Source organism: Budorcas taxicolor, chromosome 12 (genome assembly GCF_023091745.1).
Source record: "Budorcas taxicolor isolate Tak-1 chromosome 12, Takin1.1, whole genome shotgun sequence".
Lineage (NCBI taxonomy): Eukaryota > Metazoa > Chordata > Mammalia > Artiodactyla > Bovidae > Budorcas > Budorcas taxicolor.
In genome coordinates this window covers 28951637-28970595 of record NC_068921.1, presented here as the reverse complement: position 1 = coordinate 28970595, position 18959 = coordinate 28951637, and the positions used below count along the sequence as shown (strand labels likewise).

Genomic DNA, 18959 nt, shown 5'->3' with positions numbered 1-18959 from the left:
TGGGCTTAATGTCCTGATTAAAATCCTGGTTTGATTGACTTCAAAGTTCAAGCTCTAGTCGGCTTGAGAAGGGAAATGTATGAGAATAACCAGGATGGCTTTTGTTAGGTACCCAGGAACTAAAGAACAGCAAAAGAGCTATGTGAGAGTGAAACCTCTGTCACTTCTTATAGGAGTGATCAGGGAAAGTGTGGTGGAGTAAATGAACCTTGTACTACAGGTAGAATTTCTTTGACAAGAGGTGGTTTGGTTAGTCTGAGAAGGGTGTATGTGTGTGTGTTTGTGATGTGGTGGTAGTGATAGTGTTCAGACGCTAAGTCATGTCCGAGTCTCTGTGACACCATGGACTGCAGCATGCCAGACTCCTCTGTCTTCTACTATCTCCCAGAGTTAACCCAAATTCACATCCACTGAGTCAGTGATACTGTCTACCCATCTCATCCCCTGCTGCCCCCTTCTCCTTTTGCTTTCAATCTTTTCTGGCATCAGGGTCTTTTCCAGTGAATCAGCTCTTCGCATCAGGTGGCCAAAGTATTGGAGCTTCAGCATCAGTCCTTCCAGTGAATATTCGCGGTTGATTTCCTTTAGGGTTGACCGGTTTAATCTCCTTGCAGAGTCTTCTCCAGCACCACAATTTGAAAGCATCAATTCTTTGGCGCTCAGCTTTCTTTATGATCCAACTCTCATATTCATATGTGACTACTGGAAAAACCGTAGTCTTATCAGAAGATAAATCAGAACATGATTGATTTCACATCCCCAGCAGCATCCCTGGTTAATGTAAATATTTGAGGAGAAAGACCAGCCTATGAGGGACACAGAGAAAGGATATCTAAAGAATTCGGAGGGGAAAAAGTGGGGGATGGAAGGATTTGGGTAGAAAAAGGAATCATCAATAGTGTTTCACTGCAGCTAAGAATTCCAAAAAGAAAAGTGCTGAGAGATGGCCACCAGATTTGTTGTTTGGGAAGTCACTGGGCTTCTAGGGGCCCAGTTTTTTAGTGATGACACAAGGTCAGATTGCAGGTGGTTGAAGAAAGAGTTGGAGAGGAAGGGAAAGACTGAAAGTGTAGATCATGGAGTGTAGATCAAAGTTCACTGGAGAACTAAGGATGAGAAGGGAGTAGAAAGAAAGCAGTAGCCAGAGATGGAGGTGTGGGGAAGGCGGACACTAAGATGAAAAGTTCTAAGTGAGCTCGAGAGCCAGGCGGGCAGGGCAAGGGAGATGGGCCTTTGGGGAGTGAGGAGCTGACTGATGGTTCAGGGTCCCACAGGAGGCAGGGAGAGATGCATCCACGTGTAAATGTCCACTCAGTGGACGTGGCATGCACAGTTGGGATGTGTGTATGTGTGCTCAGTCGTGTCCAGCTCTTTGTGACCCCATGGACTGTAGCCTACCAGGCTCCTCCCTCCATGGGATTCTCCAGGCAAGAGTACTGGAGTGGGTTGCCATTTCCTATTCCAAGGGATCTTCCTAACACAGGGATTGAACCCATGTCTCCTGCACTGGCAGGTGGGTTCTTTACCACTGTGCCGTCTGGGAAGCCCCTGCAACAGTTGGGATATGTTGGGACAAAAAAAGTCAAAATACCAACAGAATAGAATGTAAGCCAGAAAAAGATGGGAGAAGGTAGCATCTTAAGTTTCTTGGTAGCTGCCATAGTTTAAGGAGAAGGCAATGGCAACCCACTCCACTTTCATGCATTGGAGAAGGAAATGGCAACCCACTCCAGTGTTATTGCCTGGAGAATCCCAGGGACGGGGGAGCCTGGTGGGCTGCCGACTATGGGGTCGCACAGAGTCGGACATGACTGAAGCAACTTAGCAGCAGCAGCAGCAGCCATAGTTTAAAAAAAAAAAAAAAAAGCCTGTGGGAGCTTCTCTTTTGTTCAATTAAAATGAATATTAACTTTGTAGCCAATTTTAATTGAGGTTTCCCTTCCAGTGTTCAAATAATGGATTTGTCCTAGAAACTGTTAGGTTTGTTGTAGAAATTGGCTCCTCTGAAATGTGCAAAGCCAGCTGCAAATAGGACAGACTCTCTCAAGAGTTTTTTAATTTTTCGAACAAATGCAAAAGATTCCTCCAGATTTGAATCTACCTTCTAATTTCACATCCCAGGGTGCCAGGCAGCTTCTTACTTGCTGGTGAAAAGTGGGAGTGTTAGTTGCTCAGTTGTGTCCAACTCTTTTGGGACCCTATGGATTTGTAGCCCACCAGGCTCCTCTTTTCTGTGGGATTCTCCAGGCAAGAATCCTGGAGTGGGCTACCATTACTTGCTGCTACCTGTAGCTGATTTGAGATGTTCTCTATCATTTTCTTGATCTCAGGATTTTTCTCAATATTTTGTGTAAGAATCAGCATGTATTGTCTTGTTTCAAGAAATCCATTTAGTAACTGAATAGAAGGAAAACCCAGTTTCATCTGTTCCTGTAAGCCCCTTCTATTCTTCCAAGGAGCAAGCGCTTTTAATTGACTGCAGCCATGAAATTGAAAGACGCTTGCTCCTTGGAAGATAAGTTACTACCAACCTAGACAACATATTAAAAGGCAGAGACATTACTTTACCAACAAGGTCCATCTAATCAAAGCTATGGTTTTTCCAGTAGTCATGTATGGATGTGAAAGTTGGACTATAAAGAAAGCTGAGTGCCAAAGAATTGATGCTTTTGATTTGTGGTGTTGCAGAAGACTCTTGAGAGTCCCTTGGACAGCAAGGAGATCCCCAACCAGTCCCTCCTAAAGGAAATCAGTCCTGAATATTCATTGGAAGGACTGATGCTGAAGCTGAAATTTCACTCCTTTGGCCACCTGATGCAAAGGGCTGACTCATTTGAAAAGACCTTGATGCTGGGAAAGATTGGGGGCAGGAGGAGAAGGGGACGACAGAGGATGAGGTGGTTGGATGGTATCACCGACTCAATGGACATGAGTTTGAGTAAACTCCAAGAGTTGGCGATGGACAGGGAGGCCTGGTGTGCTGCAGTCCATGGGGTCACAAAGAGTTGGACACGACTGAGCAACTGAACTGAACTGAAGCCCCTTCTTCCATTAGATCTGAATGGTTTTAATTAGTGCTTATGAATTTTTATTAGTGAGCTAATCAGGTTGGCATAAAGTAATGCTCATTTTTACCTGTGGATGAACTGAGGGCTGAGTCTTCCACTAGAAGTTCAGTGATCCCTGCAGGCATCAAGATACAGAGGTTATCTTCAAGGTGACTCCAAGCCCTGGATCCCTGATTGCCCCTCATGTAGGGAGAGACTTCTGTGGGAGAAATGGCCAATATTCTGAACTGGGGCTTCGTGGGCTTATGCCTTAGGTATGTTTCCAAGGTTGGGTCAAAGTTGGCACAAATAATATCTAATGGAAAAAAAAAGCGTGTCAGACATGAGGATGTTTTGAACCCCGTTTTCTTTGGTTCAGCCTGAGGAGAGTGCCTGCTGCTGCAGGCGATGGTTCTAGATGAAATGCTTGAGCAGCATTCTCTGCTCTGAAGGGGCCAACTCACTGCTCATCACTGCCCCCGTCCCGTGTTCTGGTAAAGGAAAGAGATCCCAGTTGCAGAAGCTGAGCTCTGAAAATTTTCTGTTAACTACTTCAGTCAGTTCAGTTCAGTCGCTCAGTCATGTCTGACTCTTTTCGACCCCATGGACTGCAGCACGCCAGGCCTCCCTGTCCATCACCAACTCCTGGAGTTTACTCAAACTCATGTCCATTGAGTTGGTGATGCCATCCAACCATCTCATCCTCTGTTGTCCCCTTCTCCTCCTGCATCTTTCCCAGCATCAGGGTCTTTTCCAGTGAGTCAGTTCTTCACGTCAGGTGGCGAAAGAATTGGAGTTTCAGCTTCAGCATCAGTCCTTCCAATGAATATTCAGGACTGATATCCTTTAGGATGGACTGGTTGGATCTCCTTGCAGTCCAAGGGACTCTTAAGAGTCTTCTTCAACACCACTGTTCAAAACCATCAATTCTTCGGTGCTTAGCTTTCTTTATAGTCCAACTCTCACGTCCATACATGACTACTGGAAAAACCATAGCTCTGACTAGATGGACCTTTGTTGGCAAAGTAGTGTCTCTGCTTTTTAATATGCTGTCTAGGTTGGTCATGACTTTTCTTCCAAGGAGCAAGCACCGTTTAATTTCATGGCTGTAGTCACTACCTGCAGTGACCTGGGAGCCCAAAAAGTAAAAGTCTGTCACTGGCAAAAGTGAAAATCGCTCAGTTGTGTCCAACTCTTTGTGACCCCTTTGGAATTCTCCAGGCCAGAATATTGGAGTGGGTAGCCTTTTCCTTCTCCAGGGATCTTTCCAACCCAGGGATCGAACCCAGGTCTCTTACATTTGTGGGCGAATTCTTTACCAGCTGAGCCACAAGGGAAGCCCAAGAATAGTGAAGTGGGTAACCTATCCCTTCTCAGATCTTCCTGACCCAGAAATTGAACTGGGGTCTTCTGCATTGCAAGCGGATTCTTTACCAACTGAGCTATCAGGGAGGAACACTCATATGTATTATAAAATCTCACTGATGATGACATCAAAATCCTAAGTCAGTGATGCATGAATGTGTTGTTATACAAATATACTACAGCTTCAAGACTGGAGAAGTTTGATGTTTGTTGTTCTTTTTAAAAAATTTGGTTGTTTTTGTAGCATCCTACCATTCAAAGGGTTCCTCTAAATTACATAATGAGAATTAAAGTTGTAACAATGTTATATTTTTTTTAACTGAAAGGGACAATTACCCTTCATAATGTTTCTTTTCTCCTTTTTGTGATGTAGCTTTCTAGTTATAGTTGGAAGCTTCCAGGAAGCTAAAATTAAAGGTTTAATTAATGTTAGTGGGGTGGGTGTTACCCCAGGAAAAGAGGTGGAAGTTAGTTTCAGCTCCTGCACATTATGAAAGAAGTTATACATCTTAATTTTATCTAGATCTAGTAATAATGGTATTGAAAGGAATTTTAATAATAGTAATAACTCTCAATTATTGAGTACTCTGTGTCATTCATCTTGCATTTCTATGAGGTAGGTTGGCATCATGTATCCTTACATTACCTAAAAGTTAACTGAAGCTTAGAGAAGTTAACTGAGATCCACTGAGGGACCTCGGAGTCAAAGTCAAATCTCTCACAATCCACAGTCCATGCACTGAACCGTTACATAATAATTAAAAGATATTAAAATAACATCTCATAAGCAAGGTTGGTGACATATTTAACAAATTTAGTATGTTCATATTAACTCCACCGGCATTGCTGAGTAGCGTGTTTATTGAAATAATTAATACCAATTAATACTTGGTAACATTTGAAATTAGCAAAGTCCTACCTATGTGGGGCACATTGGGGATTTTGGAGGGCCACTAAAAGTTCAGAAGTAGAAAGTTAGTTACTGAATAAGCCCCTTGTATCCCCGAAATAAACCACCTTTTGATAAAGGAGGCTCTAGACCTGTCTCACTGCCACGTCTATGGCACTGCTGTTGCCGTCTTTCACTTACAGATTACAGAGAGGCCCAGTGTGGAAAGACTGTAAAAGGAAAATGTAGTCAGCGTGCACTGATGCTGTTTGGAAATGGAGGTAGAAGTCAGTGGCCTCTTTAGGCAGGTATGGACACAGAGAGCTCTCAGAGTTCGTGTTTTCTTAAGAGAGGGAGAGGTTGGAACATCCTGAGGTGTGAGAAGCACAAACAGGGACCTTTCTCTTTCCCTTTGGAAGTGCTCGAAACCCCTCCTGGTTTCTTCGTGACAGGCGAAATCCTCTTGGATGGGTCGGGACAGCAGTGCTCTTTGATTCAAGGGAAGCAAACTTGAAGAAAAGCCCACAGTGCAGGCTGAGAAGGGCAGGTTGCTTTTTCACATGGCAGGCAAGATGCTCGCCACCCATATCCTGCCTAGAAATGGAGGGGTTTTCCTTCTGTAGCTCCATTAGGAAAAGATAAAGAGTTGCGTCCCAGATAGTGCAGTGGTAAAGAATCTGCCTATCAGTGCAGGAGACGCAGAAGACTAGGGTTTGATCCCTGGGTTGGGAAGACCCCCTGGAGAAGGAAATGGCCACCCACTCCAGTATTCTTGCCTGGACAATCCTGTGGACAGAGAAGCCTGGCGGGCCATAGTCCACGGGGGTCACAAAGAGTCAGACATGGCTGAGCACACACAGCACACACAAAGGGTTGCATAAGTGCTGTCGAAACCAGGTTGAAGTGCCTTATTCCATCTTAGAAAGTGAGACATTATTGAGAAAAAAATTAATGATAACCAAAGTGATACATCACGATACCCTGTTTTTAGTTTTGTTTTTTTTTTATGGAAAATTTCAAACATGGACTGAAGTGGGGAGACCGTGTAATGAACACTGTGATCATCTCAACAGTTACCCACTCATGGCGCATTTGTTACACCCCCAGCACCTCTCCCCAGAAGTATTTGCAGGAAACGCTAGAAACCATTTCATTCAGTCTCCAAGTGTATCTCTAAAAGATTGATTCTTTTTTAAACAAGACCATTGTAACACCTAAAAAGTTAAAACATCCCATAACATTATCAGATATCTAATATGTTCAAATCACTGATGGTCTCATGAATCCTGTAATTTCTCTTAAAGGATTATTTGCATCAGAATCCAGATCAAATCCACATAGTGCAATAGCCTTTTTTAAAAAATCAATAGACTCCACCTCCATTTCTCTTTGCACCTTTTTACTGAAGCAGTGTCTTTCTTTTTTTTTTTTAATAGTTTTTTATTTTTTTAATTTTAAAATCTTTAATTCTTACATGTGTTCCCAAACATGAACCCCCCTCCCACCTCCCTCCCCATAACATCTCTGTGGGTCATCCCCATGCACCAGCCCCAAGCATGCTGTATCCTGCGTCAGACATAGACTAGCAATTCAATTCTTACATGATAGTATACATGATAGAATGCCATTCTCCCATATCATCCCACCCTCTCCCTCTCCCTCTGCGTCCAAAAGTCCGTTATACACAGCTGTGTCTTTTTTGCTGTCTTGCATACAGGGTCGTCATTGCCATCTTTCTAAATTCCATATATATGTGTTAGTATACTGTATTGGTGTTTTTCTTTCTGGCTTACTTCACTCTGTATAATCGGCTCCAGTTTCATCCATCTCATCAGAATTGATTCAAATGAATTCTTTTTAACGGCTGAGTAATACTCCATTGTGTATATGTACCACAGCTTTCTTATCCATTCATCTGCTGATGGACATCTACTGCAGTTTCTTTCCGTCTGGATCTTGCCGATCGCATCCCTGTGGTTTAGTGTAACATATTCCTCTTACTCCTTCCCTAACTCCTGTATTTCCTGAAAATTGGAAATGTATCTAAAGACTTGGTTAGATTCAGGATTTTTGTTTGTTTGTTTTGTTTGGGTCAAGACTGTTTCATAGTATTTGCTTCCATTAGGAGGGGCAGCATCCATTGTGCTCTCTTTGTCCTGTCTGCAATCCCTCATGTTCAGTGCTGAGTCTCTTGGTGTTTTGGGTTTGTTCAGCCCTTCTGTTTACTGTCAACCCAGTGAGCTGGAGCTTCTGGGAAAGGTCAAGTTATAGGCTAAGGTCTCCCAGCTTTGGACCACTAAAAATTTTCTGGAACTTGTCACCCCCACAGTTTTGAGTTTTTTAGAATGATTTTTGAAAAACAAAAGTGTCATTCAATTCAATTAATGACCCTTTAGTAAAAAAGTAAATTTGCACTAAAATACAGAACAAAGACAATTTTTAAAAGTATACAAAACACGCTGTTCTTACTGGACAAATGAGTCCATTATTTTGAGCCTCCTCCATCATAGTCAGTTTCTACTTGTTCTATAAGTACCTGTTGTTTAATCTGTGTTAATCTCGTTTTTCTGCCTGCCATGCAGGAGGCCTGGGTTCGATCCCTGGGTTGGGAAGATCCCCTGGAGAGGAAATGGCAACCTACTCCAGTATTCTTGCCTGGAGAACCCCATGGAAAGAGGAGCCTGGTGGGCTACAGTCCATGGGGTTGCAAAGAGTTGGACACGACTGAGCAACTAAGCACAATCTCATTTTACTGCTGTTGGTCTTTGAGAACCACTTGGTCTTGACTGTGCACACCTTGGATTCTTACAGACCTTAGGTGGCATGTGCTGATCTGCGGGAGAATCTTAAGCAGAACCATGCCTCTGCTGTTCTCTCTTCTCAAGTGGCCATGAGCCTATGTGTTCAGATGCCTCTCTCCTGGGCTTGAGCAAGTTTGTTTCCCTTCTTGCTTTCATTCTCCGCGCCCTTCCTTTCTTCCCCTTTTCTTTCTTCCTTTTCCCTGTACTTTTTAGCCAGCACGAAACTATCTTCCCCAGGTCTACTTTTTAACCTCTTGACACTGATAAAATCTATGCTGGTGCAAAGATAACTTCGGGAATGTTAAAAGGTAAACTTGATTCTCTGCGTCCAAAGCAATCTTTCCAAATGCACAGGGATACATTCATCTAATGGAAGTATGTGTGTGTGTTCAGTCATGTCCGACTCTGCGACCCCATGGACTGTAGCCCACCAGGCTCCTCTGTCCATGGAATTTTCCAGGTAAGAATACTGGAGCAGGTTGCCATTTCCTACTCAAGGGGATCTTCCTGACCCGGGGATTGAACTTGCATCTCCTGCATTGTCAGGCAGATTGTTTTAATACTGCACCACCCGGGGAGAACTATATTCATCTAAGAAACCTTAAAAGTTTCAGCTCTGTACTAGGAGTGTAGGGAGACAGATAAGTCACAACACTGGAAATGCTGGCAAGAATAGATGCAAACCAAGTGCCATATGACAACGAACAGATGAATCTACTTGGGGAAAGTGGGGAATAGCTTAATCCTGGAAGTGACGTTTAAACTAAGTCTTCAAAGAATATGATTAAGACAGCCTATTTGTGTAAGAACAGTTCGGGAGAACTCAGTATGAAGATATGTTGGTTTACTGGGGCATGGAACTCAAGTAATGGGCTAATGGACTTGACTTAGGAGTATAGCAGTAACTTAACAGGATTACTATCTTCTGTGTTTGGGATGTAAGTCTTTTGTGGTTGAGAATTTCTTAATTTCTGACATTTAATGGGGTCCTCAAAATAGTGGTGAAGATTGAACAACAGTTACTGTTGCAGAATTGTACACTTAAAAATTGTTAAAACGGTCAATCTTGTGTCATATGTATTTTGCCACACTGAAAAGTATATTAAAAAGTTTATTACCACAAAACAGACACATGCCAGTAAGAGGATCTCTTAGTTGGAGAAACTGGACATCATCAGCCTAGAGATATGATTAATTTGGCATTTGTTTAGCCATTGCCAAGCCACGCCCTGCCCTGTGACTTTAAGTGCTGGGAAAAAGAGAGGGTCCTGCATTTCGGCAGCTGAGAATAGTCACTCGGGGTGGCCATCGGCTGATCACTCTTGGATGTGTATTTGTACAGGGTAATTCTGTTGATACATTGTGATGTGAGTTTACTCTGTGGTAAGTGCTGTGAAAGGGTACATATGCAGAGCTTTGCAGGCCTCTGGGGGTGTGGAGCAGGTGTTAGGAGAGGACTCAGTGAAAGGCTTCCCTGCGGAAGTGACTGGTGGGCTGAGATTTGACTAGTGAACAAGTCTAGGTAATACTCAGCATTTCAGCTTCTTATCCCCACTGGCAGGAACACTGTGCTGGTCAGCATTCCCCCCCCAAGTCTCATTTGACACCTTGTGAGTCCTCGATTACTGTTGAGTGATGAGTAAATAAAACAAGGAATAGAAATGTTTCTGCTGGGTTTGTTCCAAAGATGTCTGTGGAACCTGGCCCCACCTGTTTTCACTTCTTTGGTTTCACATTTGTATTTTGTTTTACAAAGGACTTCAGGTGACATTAAAACATAGGAAATGCTTCACAATTTATTTGCTGAGTTTGTGTCCTCATACAATCAACTGACTCTGTCTCTTTATTTGTTCTTCTTTGTTCTCAGTTACGTTTTGATATCTGCTCTTCCACCTGTGTGTTCAAGATAATATACTCTGAAGAGAAAATGTTTATTAGCCCTTAAGAACACAGCAGTCTCTTCATTTTTGATGAGTCTGCACTTTGAAGCTGTGTATTTTGCAGATGAGACAGGGCAGTTAATTCACACGGTTCTCGATTAAGCTTCCTGTACCCAGACTGAGCCCATCTTTTTAAGAACAGAGACCCTGGGGGCAGGGGTGGGGCACACATCCGCCTTAGGCACTTATCGTCTTTTCGGTGGTGGAGAAGATTGAAGAAATGAAACAAGGAAAGGGTCTGTGTGGTCAGCAAAATGTGAATGGACTCTTTCCAGAACATCTACCTTGGCTCAAGTAAAGCTTTATTTTTTGATATATAACTTTTTACATGGTTTCTCTTCTTAAACCAATTTTGGGTCAGTGTTAGCTTCCATATATATCAAAGAATGATAAGGATAAATAGTTATAAAATGCCCTCCTGAAAGGTCAGTGAAGTCTTCTTAATGTAAACAAAGACATCACAGTTAGGAAAATTTGTTTGTGTAGACCTTTGTCACTACCCAGATTATTTTTGCTGAGATTTGGATGTGTTACAAGTCAAAAGATCATGCTCAAAATTCAGCAGTTACACCTAGTAACCGTGTGATTGGTAGGCTGTCCCTAAACACCAGACCAATAGTTAGGCCTAAGGTAAGTCCCCTATATACAAACTTTCAAAGATGTGAACATGCCCTTGTACACCAGCTGGTGTACTGTAATACTGTACTTTTCAAGGTTATGTAAGATTTAAAATGTTTCCTTTATTTACTGTTTGTTTTTATGTATGTGTTATTTGTGTGACAAGTATTATAAACCTATTACAGTACAATACTATATAGCCGATTATGTTAGTTGGGTACCCAGGCTAACTTTATTGAATTTATGAATGCTCTCTTGGGATGGAACTCATTTGTATGTAGGGGACTTAATGTATTTTGTTTCTAAATCTTGGGACCTGAAATGGTGTGTCACTTTCAACTTTTTATTATCTGTGAAGTTCTGAGATAGGTACTAAAATTTCAAACAAATTCTCTAGTTTTTATCATGTGATTTTCATTGAAATACATAGGGCCAATTACTACTTCAGATTTCAATGTCTTGGTCAAATATGTGAAGATGAATAGCAAAACTCCTGGTGGTGGTGATCAAACACTATACTTTAAGGTTTGAATAGTAAAGAAGAGGTTTCTTATTTGAAAACTGTCTTCTCTTTCTCCCATAAAGGAAGAAATAGATGAGAAAATGTTTAACAATAATGGCCTTTCTTTTGAAATATTTAAGAGCCTCTGGTAATTTTTCTTGCGTGTTTTTCTTTCTAGGAAAAGCCATTGACAAAATCTCTACAACGTGGAGAAGACCCCCAGTTTGATCAAGTATGTAATATGTATTATATACTGGTTTTTATTTATTTCAAAATGTACAAAGCTAAGGGCTGAGGACTCACTATGGCATGTAGATGAACTTCCTCAAGGAGGAGGCAGGGGTGTGAACCTAGGAACTGGATCCTGCAGCTTTTATAGTGACAACTGAGAGTAGCCATTCAACAAATGCCTGTTGGTTTGAAGTGCTGAAGTAATATGAGTAGGTCCTCAATTGGTTGTTTGCGGGATCTTTGTGTATAAGAATTAAAAGAACTGAGAAAAGATGAAGCAACTTCCATTCAAAACCTTTTTGAGATTCTTTTGAATAAATGATACCATTGATGACCAGATCTCTGCACTAGAGCTTACTTATGTTTGCATCCAATATTCTGTTGAATGCCAACTCTGTGCTTGACACGGCACTAGGCTCTGGTGAGATGAAATCTAGGACAAGTTTTAGCCTTTCAAGAATTCACAATCCTGTGAGAGAGAAACTACCTAAACAGTAATAATTAAAAAACAAAAACAAACCAGTGTGGTAACTTAGAGTCTCATTAGAGAAAGTGATAAATGAGTAAAACAGTTTAAAACAATAAATACAAAGAAGGTCCTTTGAAAAATAGATCAGGACTGGTTAAAGGACTTCGGGCTCTAAACAGTGGATGATAAACATATTCTGGTTGAGTCACTTCAGGAGGGCTTTATGTGTGTTTAGAACGGTGAATAATGGTATCAGAGGAGGCTGGAGATGTGTGTGTGGTGTTTCCTAAACTTCTGTGTAGTTAATGACAAGGAGGACAGTGTGTTCTTTAAAAACCTCGCTCGGTGCCAGTGGAGGAGACAAAGTCCTGCTGGATTTCAGTGGGCTGGTCTAACACAGTGGGGGTTTTATATTGTCTTATGGACAGGGAGGCCTGGCGTGCTGCAATTCATGGGGTCACAAAGAGTCGGACACGACTGAGTGACTGAACTGAACTGAACTGATGGAGAACACACGCAGAGTACACTTTCCATAGCTTTGAAATTGCCTTTAATGTGGCGTCTAGAGGAAAACTCTTTGGCTGTTAAGGTCCAGATGTGTTCAATCCCAAAATGTAAGGCCTGACTATTGAGACAGAATCCCCCATTTTCTATTTTACAAGCTGTTCCTTGAGTGCGATCTCACAAGTCTGCACTCATAGCCAGTCTTGGAGGGCTGAGGCGGCCCTGGCTTTGCACTCTGTTGCTGGCAGAACTGGCTGTTTTCTGGAACGCTGGTGGAGTGGGGTGTGGGCTTCACCTCTCTGGATCATGGAGCTGTCCTCTCATCTCACATTATCCTTAGTTGCTGTCACCTGCTTCTCCTTGGGCAGTCAGGGACCTGGAGTGAGTGAGTGGGGTCATCACTTGGGGATTATAGTCATAGCAAGTGTGGCTCTTTCTGTTCTCTGTAAGGATGTGAATATTATCTGTCTTCCACAATTTTTCACTCTATTTTATCTTCTTTGTCTCTGTCTTCTTAGATTATCACTCTGTGTTCCTCAAAAAAATTGTGCTTTCCCCCCTCTCCAGCTTAATGTACTTCTTTCTTTTTTCCTCCTGGAGAAGAGTACTTTTGCATTCTAACATTCCATATAGTAGTTTTCCCCAATAATTTAGCTTAAACACAATTTCTCATTTATTATTCAGCACTCTATTTCTACATTTCAGCATTGTGGGAAAGAGACAGACTTTGGAATTAGATGGACCTGGGTTTAAATCCCAACTTCGCTGCTTAATTAACTATAACACTCTTAACCTTGCTACTTGAAATGTTGCAACGCAGATTCTCTGCCCTGCCCCCATCCACTGAGGCAGACTCTATCTACAGCTTAAGGAGACCCCCAGGTGACCGCCACACACATTGACACTCAAGAACCACTGCTTGTAACACAGATAAATAGATAAAAATGTGTGTTCAGTCATGTCCAACTCTTCGTGACCCCATGGACTGTAGCCCACCAGGATCCTCTGTGGGATTCTCCAGGCAAGAATACTAGAGTGAGTTGCCATTTTCCTCTCCAGGGATCAAACCCACGTCTCCTGCATTTCCTGCTTTGTTAGGAGGATTCTTTGTTAGGAGGATTCTCTGATACCATTATTCACCTAGGAAACTTGTATCACATCTCTCTGTATTAAAGACACTTCTGGAGTGAACCTATAGTGAGATAGTTCACTGAGAACTTTCAAATAAGGCACATAAGATTATCCTCTGATGGTAAAATCATCAGTTTATGTGTGAACCAAGAGAGAACCAACCCACAAAATCTGTCTTATTTGAAAGAGATAGCACGACTCCCAGGCTAGAAGGAAACTTGACTGGAGTTGTTCCCCTGTGGGTTCAGCAGGGGGGAAAAAAAAGTCAGCCAAATCACCTTTGAAAGTGCTGGTGTACTATGTTACCAGCAAATGATAAGAATTGTGGTTCTATGGCAAGGCCATGAATGTATCAAGCTCCCTTAGCATTTTGATATCAAAGGTCCAAATTCTGTAATTCCCCTTACTCCAATTCCAGGCAGAAGGATGTTAATCTAAATTCACACAGAGGTCCATCTATGGAAGAAGAACATGCTAGGGATGCCTCCTTGGTGCTACAGACTCCACTGAAGGAGCCTGGTGGGTTCCTTCCTTCCATTGAAGGAACTGGAGGGTTCCCAGTTCCTGCTGATGAAAAACTCCTATGTGAATGAGAATTAATAAAGACATACAAGATTTCCAACAGCATTCTGAAAACATATACTGCCACTAACTTATTTTAAATGTGTAAATTACTCAGCACTTGAAAGGAAAATAAATGAAAAACTGGCCTGTAGGTAATAAAGTTCTTTATTTTAGCAAACATTTATTGAGTGTGTGTGTAAGTGTACATGTACACACATACAACACAAAAACCCTGTTGTGAGACAGAGATGTAAGATGTGGTCCCTGCATTCAAGATAGGAAGGAATCTGATTGGGGAAGACCTTGATGCCAGCTGGAAGGACCTCACCATCTACATGTCAGTAGCTGAAAGATCAAAATAACTTGATGTTAAAGCCCATGGGAACAGTGTCCATGACTAGAGAGATCCTTCAAGTTTGGAGGCATTTTGGGAGTTGGGGTATTGATAATGACTTGAGGCAAAAAGGGCCGTAACTAAGACGGAGGCAGAGAAGTAGAAAGAAAGGATGATTATAAGCAATATTATATAAGAAGAATCAATATTGATTAAGAAAAGGAGAAACGAAAAGCTCCTGTAGTTTTCAACGAAGATTTGGAGTCATTTCCATTCTATTTAACAAACATTGAGTGCCCGAAGCATGCCAGGGTTTGTGCAGGGTGCTGAGTTTACAAAGCAGTGAGGGAGTTTCTACCCTCCAGGAATTCTCAGTTCTAGGAGGAAGACAGATACCTGAACAAGTAGCGCTACAATGTAAATAGAAGGTATGGTTCAAGTGCAGTGGAACTCAGGTAAGGGAGCAGCTAAGGATTCTAGAGGATGAGACAGAGGATGAGATGGTTGGATGGCAGCACCGACTCGATGGACATGAGTTTGAGCAAGCTCTGGGAGTTGGTGATGGACGGGGAAGCCTGGTGTGCTGCAGTCCATGGGGTCACAAAGAGTTGAACACGACTAAGCAACTAAACTGATTGAAGGATTTTAGAGGATGCGGTGGTTGGGTGGCCTCCCTGGTGGCATCAATGGACATGAGTTTGAGCAAACTCGGGGAGATGGTGAAGGACAGGAAAGCCAGGTGTGCTGCCGTTCACGGGGTTGCAAAGAATCAGACACGTGAGTGAGTGAACAACAACAAAGGATGCTAGAGAGAAGGGCGGGTGTGTTACAGTACTGTGGCGAGAGCAGAAATCAGGTTCAGGGATAAAGTGAAGCAGGAAGAGTAAGCATCAGCAGTACATGGTGGGCTGATGGGGCAGTCGGCCAGAGAGGGGCGAGCAGAGTCAAATGAGGGCTGTGTGTGTCTACAGAACCCTCTTCTGCCACGTGTAATACAAGAGCTTAAGGCTGTGCCTTTCTACCAAGCATATGTCCTTTTTTTTTTTTTTTTACAAATTGTTTCCTGTGTACAGGATTATAATTTGATTTCAATATGCACTGCAATGCATCAAAGTTTAGCTTCCATCTGTCACCATAAAGGTGACCCCATGTACCCTTTCTCCTATCCACCACCTCTTCCCTGCAGTGACCGCTTCTCTGCTTTCAGTATCTCCTTGCTCATTTTTGTTGGGTTTGCTCATTTATTTGTGTGTGTGTTTGTTCTTCATTTACATTTGGGCTCAACACCCTTTTTCAGGATGGTTGAGGTTTCTGAGAATCATTCATGACTTCTGACAATTGGTTTTTTCAACAGATTGTTTCTGGTTCCAGAACAGTTTCTATCTCAGGGTCCTTTAGAGTTAGAGTGAGTGTCCCATTCACTTTAGAGTGAGCTGTGCCTGCAACGAGCTCAGGGAGTCTGGAGTTGCTGCTTTTCTTGTTCGGAGCTGATGTAGGACACGCGTTGCTCAGAGGCATCTCCAGTAACCTTCTGGGAGGCACTGTGTTCACATCTGCTGGGGGCCAGAAAAGTTGGCTTAGTTCAGGAATGCAAGCTAAACAAAAGGTTCCAATGGACACCTTGATAGTTTGTGCTCGAGTATGAGATAGGTGGGTCTTTGTTTTTCCCCACTGTGATTGTCCTGGGTTCCCACAGGGCATTGATTACAGGGCCTCCGGCCTACCTGAATGCCAAAATCTGCAGATACTCAAGTTTCTTATGTAAAGTGGCATAGTATTTGCATATAACCTACACACATCCTCCCGTATACTTTAAATCATCTCTAGATTACTTATGATATATATTACAATGTAAATGATACATAAATAGTTATAAATAGGATTCATAGCATTGCCAGAGAGTGGCAAATTGAAGTTTTGCTTTTTGGAACTTCTGGAATTTTTTTCCAAATATTTTTGAACTGTGGTTGGTGGAATCTGTGGATCCAGAGGGCCGAGTCTATACCTAAAAGCAACATTTATCCACTCTGATTAAATCTGTCATCAACTTCAGTCATTAATTTAGCCTATGATCTTATCAAAATCAAAATATTTTATGTCTGAGCTTCAGTTTCAATATTTGGAAATGGAAGAGGGGAAAAACGAAATAGGCATGTTTGAAGGTCTGTTGTGAGCCCCACATATTATAGTTTCTCCTTTAGTCTCCATAAAAGCCCAGTAGAGAAGGATTAGATCCCATTTAGCGCTTCAAAGAAATGGCAACGTGGCCAAGCTCATTATAGCCTATGAAGGGCAGAGCTGTAACTTGAATCCAAAACCGTGTGATCTTCCAGTACACTAACGAAATCATGAAAATTCAGCTCATGAAGATCAGTCTTCAGATAGGCTGCTTTGAGTAGTTGCAGCTGTTTACAGTTCATTGTGACCTGTTCTTTACTGGTGTCCTGTCTGTAAGTTCCAGATAAGTTGCTCAAACATTCTCATTAACTGCTCTTGGGATTTTCTTCTAGATGGTATATGTTTATGTCCTTTTGTGGCATTTAGTTCCTTAATGTTAAAAATGCCGTCGATGGACAGGAAACACATGGTAACATACATCTCTTACAAATCTATAATAGAACTAAAAAACTTCTTACCATCTTGGGTAACAATAATTTTCCTGCAGAAGAAGGCAGATGAAATTCTAGTGCTTCAACATTGAGTCTCATGCTGCAGTTCAGTGAAAATCTTATTTTAAGTGTATAAGTAAAAAGTAAAATGTATAAGCAAGTGAGAGTAAAAACAAATTGGCTTGCTTTGGATTCACATTAGTGTTATTCGGTGTTTCTTAAATTATTCTCCAGTGGAAGTGGACCAGAAAGTGGACAAAGGTGTTAAAATTAAATAATGGAGATCTTTTCCTAATTTGCAAGAAAACATATTTAACAAATAGATTTTTACACTTTTAAGTTTTATAATAAATTATTCTTAAGCATTTGGTGTCTGTCATCACTCATTGAAATACTTTAATCTAGCAATAGTATGAAATGTGATCAAGTAGAAAAGAAATTGCATCTGAATTGCTTTCATAGATCAATATTTTGTGGTATCACATAGAGAGACCCTTACCCCGGAGACACTTGGCCACCTGAACTAGTTTGAGAAATTAAACCATCAATGAAGTTACTTTAAAATTATCTATTAAATGCACCACTCATGAGTAGTCAGCCTTATAATTGTAAAATACAGAATGACTCCACTGAGTAATTATTCATACATTTATGTCTGAAGTTTCCTTCTTTGCATTCAGCAAGTATAATAATATACTTATGAAAAATTAATGTCATAGCTACAGCATAATGGACAGTCTCTTTTAGCCTATTTATGTATAAAATGCCAAAGTAAACATTAAGAAAACATTTGCAAAGTACATTTAGTATTCCCCTCTATCCCCCCACCCCCAAAAGAAAACACCAGTATGAAATAGTTCTGTGACTCTCTGCACTTCAGGTCCTCAAGCTGCCCAATACCTAGCTCATCTGTGATGGAAGAATATGATCATTTAAACGCAACAAGAACATCTTTGTAAATGTTCCTCCCCTTTCACAGCGACACAGAGCTAGAATTCATCTCACCATTGGCTCGGCTTCCCGTAAATGAAGGAGCTGAGCAACCAAGAAGCCAGCTAGACTTTACTCCCTTCCTGAGCTTTGAGGGCCAGGTCTTTGCGAATTCCACCCTTCCTTCCTGACAGCCTGAACTCAAAAGGGCAGTAACAGAGAGATGGAAAAAACACACACAGCCACCCCATGCTGACCTTTCATCTCTTCTAAGACGGTCTCAGTGTAGTTGCCATGGAAAGTATGCTCAACAGATATAATACCAAGAATGCCTTTAGGAAGGCTTTTTCAGGCATAGAAAAAATCATTACAGTCGAGGTTTGAAGAACAGTATTGACATTCTCTAAGGGGAATGTGAATATGAAAGTGTTAGTCATTCAGTTGTGTCCGACTCTGTGACCCCATGGACTGTAGCCCGCCAGGCTCCTCTATTCACGGAATTCTCCAGGCAAGAATACTGGAGTGGTTAGCCATTCCCTTCTCCAGAGGATTATGGGTACACCTAAGTGAAGTAGCTGAATGCTCTACCTGGAGAGATCTAAGAGTCAGACACAGGTTTCTATCACCTTGATGGGTCTGAAGTAAGTAAAGGAGCTTATGCATATCCCACCCAATGTTTTTTTTAAATCAGTGTTTAATTTTAGAGTAGTTTTGGGTTTACAAGAAAGTTGCAAAGGTAGTACAGAAGGTGGTCATATACCCCACACCCAGTTTTTGCTATTAACCTCTTACATTATCAAGGTATATTTGTCACAACTAAGAAACCCAGCATCAGTACAATATTATGGACTAAACTCTGTATTTCATCTGTTTTTCCCTAACGTGTGTCTTCTGTTCCAGGTTACCATTGAGGATGCCACATTCCATTTAGTTATCATGTCTCCTTAGCATCTCATCCAGATTTGCACAAGTATTCTTAAATTATTGAAATATAATGGTAGCTACTTTAAGATTTTATTACAGAT

The 18959-nt window shown here is 41.7% G+C and overlaps 1 protein-coding gene across 1 annotated transcript in view; it reads left to right on the top strand.

The window, feature by feature from the left end:
- The window catches only part of FRY (FRY microtubule binding protein), a 328020-nt gene that overhangs the window by 146661 nt on the left and 162400 nt on the right, over positions 1-18959 (top strand). The window contains exon 4 of the mRNA XM_052649908.1: positions 11341-11394. Within this exon, the coding sequence (XP_052505868.1) occupies positions 11341-11394 (54 nt within the window). The remainder of the gene's footprint in view (positions 1-11340; positions 11395-18959) is intronic.